At 47.4% G+C, this 11,246-nt stretch overlaps 2 protein-coding genes across 2 annotated transcripts in view; both read right to left on the bottom strand.

The window, feature by feature from the left end:
* LOC149310158 (zinc finger protein 212-like) overlaps nucleotides 1-556 on the bottom strand; it is a 22,595-nt gene extending 22,039 nt beyond the window's left edge. The window contains exon 1 of the mRNA XM_089533821.1: nucleotides 476-556. The gene's annotated coding sequence lies outside the window, so the exon portion shown is untranslated. The remainder of the gene's footprint in view (nucleotides 1-475) is intronic.
* Nucleotides 1-10,971, bottom strand: part of LOC149310159 (zinc finger protein 783-like) — a 15,000-nt gene extending 4,029 nt beyond the window's left edge. Inside the window, exons 1-4 of the mRNA XM_089533822.1 lie at nucleotides 10,778-10,971; nucleotides 3,729-4,130; nucleotides 943-1,069; nucleotides 476-580 (exon numbers count right to left, since the gene is read on the bottom strand). Of these exons, the coding sequence (XP_089389948.1) occupies nucleotides 476-580; nucleotides 943-1,069; nucleotides 3,729-4,130; nucleotides 10,778-10,801 (658 nt within the window). The 5' untranslated portion in view covers nucleotides 10,802-10,971. The remainder of the gene's footprint in view (nucleotides 1-475; nucleotides 581-942; nucleotides 1,070-3,728; nucleotides 4,131-10,777) is intronic.
* Between the last annotated feature and the right edge of the window lie 275 nt (nucleotides 10,972-11,246).

Here is an 11,246-nt window from a genome sequence, read left to right on the forward strand (position 1 = left end):
TTGGAGATGTGGCATTGGAGAAGATACCAGAAGATATACTGTGGACATCGTGGACAGCTAAAAAGACTAATGAATGGGTCCCAGAGCAAAGTAAGCCTGAACTCTCCCTAGAAGCCAAAACGACTGAACTGAGATTGTCATACTTTGGCCATACTGTGAGAAAACATGAATCACCATAAATGACAATAATACTTAGTAATACAGAAGCCAAAAGGAAAAGAAGAAGACTGCATCCCAGGTGGATGAACTCAATCAAGGAAGCCATGGCTTTGAATCTGCAAGATCTGAGCAGGGCAACTGGGAGAACTCTCATTCAAAGAGTCATCGTAACTCCAAGCTGACTTGATGGCAGTTAACAACAATAAGGGAAAAACACCCAGTTTTTAGTCCTGACAAATCATTCATTCAATCACTCTTTTTGTCTCTCTGTGCCCCATGCACCTACCACTTTAGAGTTGCCAGCTTGATTACTCACCCAGAGTGGACTCTTTCAGGGGTTCTCTTTCCTCACAGTCTCTCTGATCACCAACATCTCCTTGTTCAATTCGAGAGAGCAAATCAGGTTTGGAAATGGCGGCATCTAAAGATGGGGAAAGCGCATGATTACAGGGGTGTCAAGAGACTCTTTTATTCTGAGTCCCTTTGCACAGAGGACCCATAAGAGCTCAGTGCTAGTCCACCTGCTTCACCTTCACATAGCCCACTTCTGAATCCCTGGTCTGCTGAAGATGGCTCGGCAGAGACTCCAACCTGAGAATCTGGATAGTGGCTGCTGAGTGAAGCAGACAAAATGCTGAGCCAGAGGGAGGACCTCAGTCAACAGATGGCAGCCTTGTATGTCTGCTGTATGGCTGGGAGGTTCAAGAGCCCCAGCATCTGGGAGATAATCTTATGCCTGACTCACACACCATTTGAACATGTTATTCAAAGCTCAGCTCTTACCCATGGAGACGACAGCCTTGTAGTTGCACTTCATGATATGCCGGTATAGGTCCTTCTGCCCTTCATCCAAACTCCGCCACTCTTCCTCAGAGAAACTACAGGAGGTGTCATCAAACAGCAAAGGGACCTGAAATCGCACCCAACAGTGTGAGAGGTCATGGCCCTGGCAGTTAAAGTGCAATCAAAGTGGTATAATTGTGTAGAGTGAAAGGACCTCAAGACAATTGATTCCTGTTGGTCTAGGAGGTAATGAAACCCACTACTTCTTCTGCCTGCTGAAATGCCTCCAGTCCAAAGTCAAGGTACTGGTGATCACATCTGAAGCCTTAAGCAGCTGGAGACTTTGAAACATAAAGGGCTCTCTCTCCCTAGAAAGAGCTGCCTGTGGTCTAAGGTCTGTTGGAGGACTCCTCCTTTGAGGGTAATACGCTGTAGAGAATGTAAGAGAGAGCCTTCTCTGTTCTCGCACGGCTTGTATGGAATGCCTCCCCTTAAAGGCCAGACTGGCCCAACACTGTTGTCATTCCATCGCCAAATGAAAACACATGGGTTGGGTTTTTCTGGCCAGACACCCCTGTAATCATGCGCTTTCCCCATCTTTAGATGCCGCCATTTCCAAACCTGATTTGCTCTCTCGAATTGAACAAGGAGATGTTGGTGATCAATAACAATGGGGCTCAGTTGATTTAATTCAGCTTTGTACATCTGAGGGAGAGAGTAGGCTGGCCCAGTTCCATCAGGGGCTAGCCTGAAGAAAGAGGCTCCTCCCTCCCTAACTGTCATCTTTCGGCCTCTGAGGGGGAGAGAAGGCTGGCCCAGTACCATCAGGGGCTAGCCTGAAGAAAGAGGCTCCTCCCTCCCTAACTGTCATCTTTCGGCCTCTGAGGGAGAGAGAAGGCTGGCCCAGTACCATCAGGGGCTAGCCTGAAGAAAGAGGCTCCTCCCTCCCTAACTGTCATCTTTCGGCCTCTGAGGGAGAGAGAAGGCTGGCCCAGTACCATCAGGGGCTGGCCTGAAGAAAGAGGCTCCTCCCTCCCTAACTGTCATCGTTCGGCCTCTGAGGGAGAGAGAAGGCTGGCCCAGTACCATCAGGGGCTAGCCTGAAGAAAGAGGCTCCTCCCTCCCTAACTGTCATCGTTCGGCCTCTGAGGGAGAGAGAAGGCTGGCCCAGTACCATCAGGGGCTAGCCTGAAGAAAGAGGCTCCTCCCTCCCTAACTGTCATCTTTCGGCCTCTGAGGGAGAGAGAAGGCTGGCCCAGTGCCATCAGGGGCTAGCCTGAAGAAAGAGGCTCCTCCCTCCCCAACTGTCATCTTTCGGCCTCTGAGGGAGAGTAGGCTGGCCCAGTTCCATCAGGGGCTAGCCTGAAGAAGCAGAGCCCTCCCTCCGGTCCATCTGCCTTGGTCCAGGCCTCAAAGGGAGAGAAGAATGCTGGACCTGATTCCCTCCCTCCCTCACCATTCCCTTCTCCTTTTGTGTCGTGTCTTTTAGATTGTAAGCCTGTGGGCAGGGAACTGTCTGTTATCCCCTCTATTGTAAACCGCTCGGATTCCCAGTGATTGGGCGGTATATAAATAAAACCTATTATTATTATTATTATTATTATTATTATTATTATTATTATGTGTTGGATTTTGAATGGCCTTAAACTATCTCAACAGGTTTTAAATTAGTTTTAACTTGTCATATTGTTTAACACATCTTTTGCCTATTTAAATTGCTCTAATCATTTTACACTGTTAAAACTGATTTTATTGTACTCCTCCCTAAGATCCTTGGATTTAGGGCAGGATAGAAACATTTTAATATATTAAATAAAATACATTCTTTGTTGGCCCACTGGGAGTTGATTTAATGGTGTCTTTTCCTTCTCTAAAACTAAATTCTTGTGCTGCTGAGGAGCAACCCTTTTAAAACACAAGTATTAAAGGCACTCATGAAATGTCAAACTAAAATATCCCTGAGGTTATTCGCTTTGGGAAATTCTTCTCCCCATGAAGAGCCTTTAAATACCATCTTTTATCACCACTCAGAGCAGAAATGAGGCAGTAATTCTCTTAATTGTTCAGGCATCCATCATTTCTGCTTTGACTGAGGAAGCAAAGATCAAAATGGGGCTGTTGTGTCAGGTTTAATGGTTGCATAACTGAACTTGAAACTCCACAGTAAGGCAACCAGGTTATCAGCTGGTGGGGACCAGCAGAACACCCCCTTCCCTTCCCTAAGTGGGTTACAATTTTGAGCATTTTCAACTTGTCTACATATGGCTACGCACCAGGTAATTGGATTGCTTCCCTGCTCCAAAATGAATCTTCTCTCCTCTCTGGAGAGAAGAAAGAACTGGAGGGCTTCTTTCAGGTACTGACATCTTAAATCCAGGCTAGGGACTTCTCTCTTCAAATTCCCAGACAATCTTGTTGCCCAGCCTCATTTTGAAGACATCCAGAGAAGGAGAGCTCACCACCTCTCTGGTGTCACTAGTTCCACTGCCAAACCACTCTCACTGAGAAGATATTCCTTCTAACGTTCAACTGATATCTACCGTCCTTCAACTTAAAAACAGACCTGGTCCTATCCTCAGGGGCAGCGGAGAACAAGCCTGCCCTCTCCTCTTTCTGGCACCCCCTGAAGTAGTGAAAAAGTGTTATCTTGTCACCCCTTAGTCTTTCCTTCACCAAGCAGTAAAATACGTCCAGCTGGCAGGGTGTATAAACCCTCTGTGGTTATGGATGAGCCTGACAACTGCTCATGAGTGGTTCAGACCATCTCTATTGCAGTGCACACTCACCTTGGGGGTCTCCCCCTTGGAGCCAGGAGGGAATCGGAGGATCCAGAAGTTCCGGTTCTTGAGCAGGTTCTCCATGTTCTCCAGCCGCCTCTGGAGCTGTCCATACTCCTGGATCAGGGTGCCCAGGGCAGCCCACTTGCTCTCCAGCTGGTTACCGAACTCCACGGCCGTCTTCTCGCAGCCGTCCAGCTTTGTCTCGGCCATTCCCATTCTCCCTTCCAGGCTCATGAGCTGGGCAGCATAAGAATCCACCTTGCTCTCCACGGCCTGGATTTCGGCGACCACCGTCAGAGAGAGCTCTGCTGTTTCAGGAAGCATGTCCCCCATGGGGGGTGCCTCAGAGATGCTAAGGGGCTGGGCAGCTGCTGCCATGGGCTGGGCCTCCATGTCCCACTGAAGAGTCTGTTGGCAAGAACAGAAAGGGGAATGCAGTCAAATTAGTGGGAATGGGAATAAAGCCTCTCTCCTCAGCCAACTCTACCAGCTGCAGCTTGGAGAAGTTCCTTTGTTGGACTACGCCTCCTGGAATCTCCCAGCCAGGATGGTCCCTGCCCTCTTTCAAATCCTTCTTTAAAAACTCACTTCTTTGAAGGCTGTGGTGGTCCCCACACCCTGCCATACTTACGTCTAAGCACATACCACTGAAGTACACCAGGTTTTTCTCCCTTTTTACTTTGCCTTTCTATCTGCTTTTGACTTCCACAACTTGACTGTTAGCACTTCTCTATGTCTGGATCCAGGATACTGCAAGGGCTGCCTAGACCCAGAGAAGCCCCCCAGTTTGTCAGATACCTTGTCCTGTGAGCCCCCACAATCTGGAATACAGTGGGCAATGCAGGACCAACCTTCCCTGGGCTGCCACAGAAACTATAGTATTTATTCACTAAAGAGTCTTCAGGACATTCTGACAGTTTAGTACCCGAATGCTGCTCCTGATAAATCTGTTGTTAGCTGTAACATTTTTCGTTAGTTTAGATGGTTTTTATATGGTGTTCTAATTTTGGGTGTTGTGTGGCAGTTTATCTGTTGTTGTTGTCATCAATTTTTTTTTGGGGGGGGGGGGGCTGTGTGTTTTTTCCTAAGCTGCTTTGGAAATTTAAAGTCAAAAGACAGGATTAATTTTTAAAAAATAAAAACAAATAATGAATCCATGTTACACTATGTGGAAATACCTTCTCTGGCTGAAGAATGTACGAAGGGCCTTTGTGGATCACACAAAGGGCTCACTTAGGTCCAAAACCACTGCAGAAGTAACCCAGTTTGAGACCATTTTAACTGCCCTGGCTCAGTGTTAGGGAATCCTGGGAATTGGAGATTATTGTTGCATCAGAGGTCTCTGAGATAGAGAAGATTAATGTTTCACAAAACTACAATTCCTAGAATTCCCTAGCACTGAGCCAGGGCAGTTAAAGCGGCCTCAAACTGGATTATCTGACACCAAATTAGGAGGAGTAGTTAATACCCCAGAGGACAGGATCAAACTTCAAGAAGACTTGAAAATATTAGAAAGCTCGACCAAAGCTAACAAAATGAATTTCAACATGGAGAAATGTGGGGTACTGCACTTAGGCAGAAAAATAAAATGCACTGATATAGGATGTGGGACACCTGGCTTAACAAGACAACATGTGAAAGGGATCTAGGAGTCCTAGTAGACCACAAGTTGAACATGAGTCAACAGTGCGATGTGGCAGCTAAAAAAGCCAATGTGATTCCAGGCTGCATCAATAGAAGTATAATTTCTAGATCAAGGGAAGGAATGGTGCCACTCTATTCTGCTTTGGTCAGGACTCACTTGGAATAATGCTGCATCCAGTTCTGGGCAAAACAATTCAAAAAGGATGTTGAGAAGCTGGAGCATGTCCAGAGGAGGGCAACCAAAATGATGAAGGGTTTGGAAACCATGAAGCCCTATGAGCAGAGACTTAGGGAACTGAATATGTTTTGCCTGGAGAAGAGACGGTTAAGAGATGATAAGATAACCTTGTTTAAATGTCTGAAGGGATGTCATATTGAGAATGGAACAAGCTTGTTTTCTGCTGCTCCAGAGACTAGGACCCAGAGCAATAGATGCAAGCTACAGGAAAAGAGATTCCACCTCAACATTAGGATGAACTTCCTGAGAGTAAGAGCTGTTCGACCGTAGAACACACTCCCTCGGAGCGTGGTGGAGTCTCCCTCTTTGGAGGTTTTTAAACAGAGGCTGGATTCCTATCTGTTGGGAGTGCTTTGATTGGGAGTTCCTGCATGGCAAAATGGGGTTGGGGTGGATGGCCCTTGTGTTTTCTTCTAATTCTATGATTCTATAATTTATGCAGTGTGTTTTGGACCCTAGTTCGCCCGACATCCTTTGCAAAAAAATTAAATCCCAGAAACTAGTGGGTGCCAGGCATCCTGCCAGATGTGGTAAACAGAACAGGAGGCTGTGCCAAAAAGCCAAGGCATATAAGGAACACTGTCACAGAGGGATATCTCTTAGAACATAAGCTTGTTTGAGCTTTTGGAATTTTAAGGACTAAAAAACAGAAACTGCTGTCCTTGGGTTTTCCATTGCTTCCTGATGGAGCTTTTTTGTCTAGTGACTTTTTAGTCATGAAGCTGAAATTGGTGGATGTGCTGCAGATTTCACTAGAAAAGAAAGCCAAGCAGGCAAAGGGCCCGCATTGAGTAAGGATGGCTGTTTATTCTCTTTGTTTCTTTCCTCTTTCAATCGGAAGTGAGCCAAGAATTACAGCTCGCCACCACCCTTACTAAATGGATTCTCATAAACTCATATCTGAGATCTTCAATGCTGTAACAGTCCTTCTCACTTGTTGTGTTCCTCCTCAAACAACAGGCAGACACAAAGCGAGAGCACAGGTAGTGCTTTTAGGGCACATCAGAAATACAGTGGAAAGAAATCTAAATTGAGATCTCATCTCTCTACGGAAAATGTTTTGAACATCATGAAGATCACAGAGAATGAGAAGGAATCAGATCAAAGCATATTAGCAATCCTGATGAAAATAAATTTAAACAGGGAGAAATATTAGGTACTACACTTAGGCAGAAAAAAAAGTAAAGGCTGAGTTATAATAGGTGACACTTGGCTTGAAAATAGTACATATGAAAGGGATCTAGGAGTCTTAGTAGACCACAAGCTGAATATGAGCCAACAAAGTGACACAGCAGGTAAAAAAGCCGATGTGATCCCAGGATGCGTCAATAAGAATATAATGTGTAGATCGAGGGAAGTAAGAGCACCACTCTGTTCGGTTTTGGTCAGGTCTCACCTGGAGTACTGCGTCCAGCTGTGGGCACCACAATTCAAGAGAGAGATTGACAGGCTGGAATGTGTCCAGAGGAGGGCCACCAAAATGGTGAAAGGTCTGGAAACTACCAGGCCCTATGAGGAGTGGCTTAGGAAGCTGGATATGTTTAGCCTGGAAAATAGAAGGTTAAGAGGTGATACAATAACCCTGTTTAAATATTTGAAAGGATGTCATACTGAGGATGGAGAAAGCTTGTTTTCTGCTGCTCCAGAGAATAGGACCTGGAGCAATGGATTCAAAATACAGGAAAAGAGATTCCAGCTCAACATTAGCAAGAACTTTCTGACAATAAGAGCTGTTCAACAGTGGGAGACACTACTTTGGAGGGTGGCGGAGTCTCCTTCTTTGGAGGCTGTTTTTAGACAGAAGCTGGATGGCCATCTGTCAATGGGGGTGCTTTGATTGTGAGTTCCTGCATGACGGAATGGGTTGGACTGGATGGCCCTTGGGGTCTCTTCCAACTCTAGGATTTTGCGATGCCTTCAATTGTTCGAACATGGCTATCATTTCCTCTTAATCTTTTCTTGCCCAGGCTAAACCTCTCCAGCTCCCTCAGAGGACATGGAGATAGGAGGCCCACTGAATCAACTGCTGGATGGTATGTCAACCCTTTTATGAATTCCCTATGTTCAGTGCAGTGGCTTTCATTGGGAACAGCAATTACCCCATTAAGCTTTTATCAATGTACATTACTTGTCCATCTACATCAGTGCTACCTGACTGGCAGAAGTTCTCCAGTCTGGTTCCAAGATCTTTTCTATGCAGAGATGGCTGGGTCCTGAATATAAATCACCTGCTCTGATACTGAAGCACAGACTCACTCATTTCTATTTTGGCTAGTACAATTCAAGATAAGAGCACTACAAAACATGGAAAGAATTCTGAGGAAGTATCAAGGCAAGGCGAATCCAAATGAAATACAGTTGGCTGTCCATATTTACGGCTTTAACTTTTGCGGTTTTGATTATTTGCGGATTTGATTAATATGTTCTCTCTAAGAATTCTATAGGATAAGAAACAGAAGGTTCAGATAATAGAAGGGAAGTTTGGGGTTAAACATTTGGAAACATTTGTATCTTGACAGATGTAGTTTTACAAGGGAATAAGGGACTGCAGTACAGTGGGCCTTTGCCATCTGCTGGGGTTTAGTTCCAGGTTTCCCTGTGGATAACAAAATCCGTGGATGCTCAAGTCCCATTAAATATAATGGCATAGGAAAATGGTGTCCCTTATATCAAATGGCAAAATCAAGGTTAGGTTTTTGGAATTTATATATTTTAAAAATATGTTCAAGCTGTGGATGCTTGTCTCCATGGACAAAAGAAATCTGTGGCTGCAGAGGGCTGACTGTACTTGCAAGGAAAAACACAGGCTGCTGCAGAGTTAATGCAGTTTGACACCACTTTAATTGCCATAGCTCCATTCTATGTAATCCTGGGATTTGTAGTTGTTGTGGCGCCAGAGCTCACTGAGAGAGAAGGCTGCATATCTCACAAAACTACCAATCCCATATTTCAATAGCATTGAGCCATGGCAGTTAAAGCAGTGTCAAACTGAACTGATTCTATAATGCTGATGCATTTCCACAGAGGATATTTATACACAGTTGGGGATGAGGGGGGATCCCTACTTTTCCATTTTATTAAGCAACGTGAAGCTATTTTCAAGGCCCTGGCACTAAGCAAGAGGCAGCACTGAACAACCTGCGCAGCCTCCCAGCACAAAGAGTGAAAAATGTCAGGCCTATAGTTAGAAGCAAAGAGCAGCATCTTTTTATGCCTTGTTTCATCGCACACTCAGCCTCCCAGGACTCAGTTGGGAAGCACACGAAGCAGCAGCCGAGCCACAGCCTCCGGGGCCCAGACGGATTGGGAGCCTGGCTTAGTCCGCCACGGATTTTGTGGAAGAAATGCAAGATACACAAATACTTTACTTCAATGCTTACTGTGGTTTGATGGAATTTGAAGATGTGCTTTACCTCCTGGATGAGCCTCAACTAACCAAGATTTGCACAACAACAAGAATAAACAAATATTTCTTTCCCCAGCTCTCTTCAGGGTGAGGTTGTTGTTGTTGTTGTTGTGTTTTCAAGTCATTTCCAACTTATGGTGACCCCATGGGGTTTTCTTGGCAAGTTTCTTCCAAGGGGTTTGCCATTGCCATCCTATGAGGCTGAGAGAATGTGAACTGCAGCCAGGGGTTTACATGGGATTTGAACCCTGGTCTCCAGAGTTGCTGAAACCACTACACCCCTCTGGCTCTTTGGGAGGCAGGGGACAATGTATTAAAACACAAAACACAGTTAAAAGCACACAAAGCTGCAGTCATCCCAATGGCTGCTCTGCAGGGTCTGCAGTCCCAGCAGCCCTTCCTTCTTCCCAGGTTGGGGTGACAAGAGATAAAGCAGCCAGACATCACCTCAGCATTAAATACTTGGTTCCCCAGCCCTCTTTGCCCTTGAGGCTGAGGAAAGAGGAGCAAAAGGAGACATGTTTGCAAGAAAGAGAAACTAGAAACTGCCTGGTTAGTATTCATGATTAGAAATGCTGTTCAGGAAGATCCTCTCTGGGGAGTTGGAGGGACTTTGGGGGAAGAGAAATGGCAGCCGAGTGGCTCTGGCCTCATTCAGTTTGCTGGCAGAAATCAGGGCATCCAGTGCTAGTATTCACCTGCAAGCCCTGGCAAAGGCAGGCAAGAGAGGAAAAGCTGGCCCAGTGCAAGGGAGGGATATGGCCCCCCTTGGGAAGAAAAGGAGCTGGCCATCTTGCCAGGAATAGAAATAATAACAATAACAACAACAAAAATACTATCCTCCAATGCTTGAGGAGGGGAGGAAGGTGAATAAAACCTGGCCCTGAACAAATGAGAGAGATGTTTCCCCTCTGAGCAGAAAAAGGAACTGTCCATCTGGCCAGGAAGGCCCCCTCCACAATCAACAACAACAACAACAACAACAACAACAACAGCATAGCAATGCTAATAATAATACTAATAATAACAAGGGGAGGGAGGAGAGGCAAAGCTAGATCTGAACAAATGAGGGATGTTTCCCTCCTTTTGCAGAAAGAGGAGCTGTCCATCTTGTCAAAGACATCCCCCTCCACCACGACAACAACAACGACAACAACAACAACAACAACAACAACAACACACTGGCCCTGCAGAAATGAAGGGTATTTCCCCCCTTTTGCAGTAAAGGCGCTGCCCCTCTGGCCAGGAACAGCCCCTCCAACGTGGTAATAACAGCAGTAACAGTACTTAGTACTAGCAATATCATTCTTGTTACCACTACTACTACTACTGCTACTAATAATAAGGCTTGGGAGGGGGAGGAAAGCTGGCTTCCCCAGACGAGGGGTGTGTGTGTGTGTTGTGTGTTGTGTGTTGTGTGTGTGCAGCCAAGGGACTGTGGGCCTGCCCCTCCACCCCAAGAATGACCAGGATGAGGATGAGGATGGGGATGGGGATGCTGCGATGGCCATGCAGCCTTGCTTCTCCTTCTCCTTCTGCTGGAGCCGTGTCCCTGGGCCTCCCTCCCTCCCGCTCCCCGAGGCCTCGGCCTCCCCAGCCCCAGCCCCAGCCCCAGCCCCAGCCCCCTTCCCCCCAGAGGGATCCCCAAAAGGAGGAGCAGAGGCCCCAGGAGAGGGCCAGCCCTTCCTCCTCCTCCTCCTCCTCCTCCTCCTCCTCTTCCTCCATTTTGGGAGCTGGCCTTCTCCCCCGGAGGACCCTGGTGCTCACCTGGGCTGGGCTCCACTCCGCCATGGCCCCTGCCTGCCTGCCTGCCTGCCTTCCTTCCTTGGTCCTCCTGCTCCTGGCCTCGGCGGGGCTTCTGGGGCCGGAGAGGGAGGCAAGGGAGCCCGGCGGCGGCTGACAGCGAGCGAAGGATGGAGGGCTCTCTGGATGGCTGACAGCAGGGACGAGGGCAGCGAGGCCCAGGGCCAGAGCGGCAGGGAAGCCGGCCCAGGAAGCCGCCCTCGCAGCGCCAGCCCAGGCAAGAGCCACGCCGGCTCGCAGCAGCGACACCTGGCGGTCGGAGGCCGCGCCCGCAGGGGACCATTCAGAGGGACAGAGCATCATCAGCATCATCAGCATCCTCCTCCTCCTCCTCCTCCTCCTCGCGCGTGGGACTTGGAACAACCCAGCAGCCCCGTCCCCAGGTGCTCCTGGCAAGGCTGGCTCAGAGAGGGTTGTCTTTTCTTTTTTGCCA

This window comes from Sceloporus occidentalis, unplaced genomic scaffold, assembly GCF_023333645.1.
Source record: "Sceloporus occidentalis isolate IW3139 unplaced genomic scaffold, rSceOcc1.0.p SCAF_7, whole genome shotgun sequence".
Lineage (NCBI taxonomy): Eukaryota > Metazoa > Chordata > Lepidosauria > Squamata > Phrynosomatidae > Sceloporus > Sceloporus occidentalis.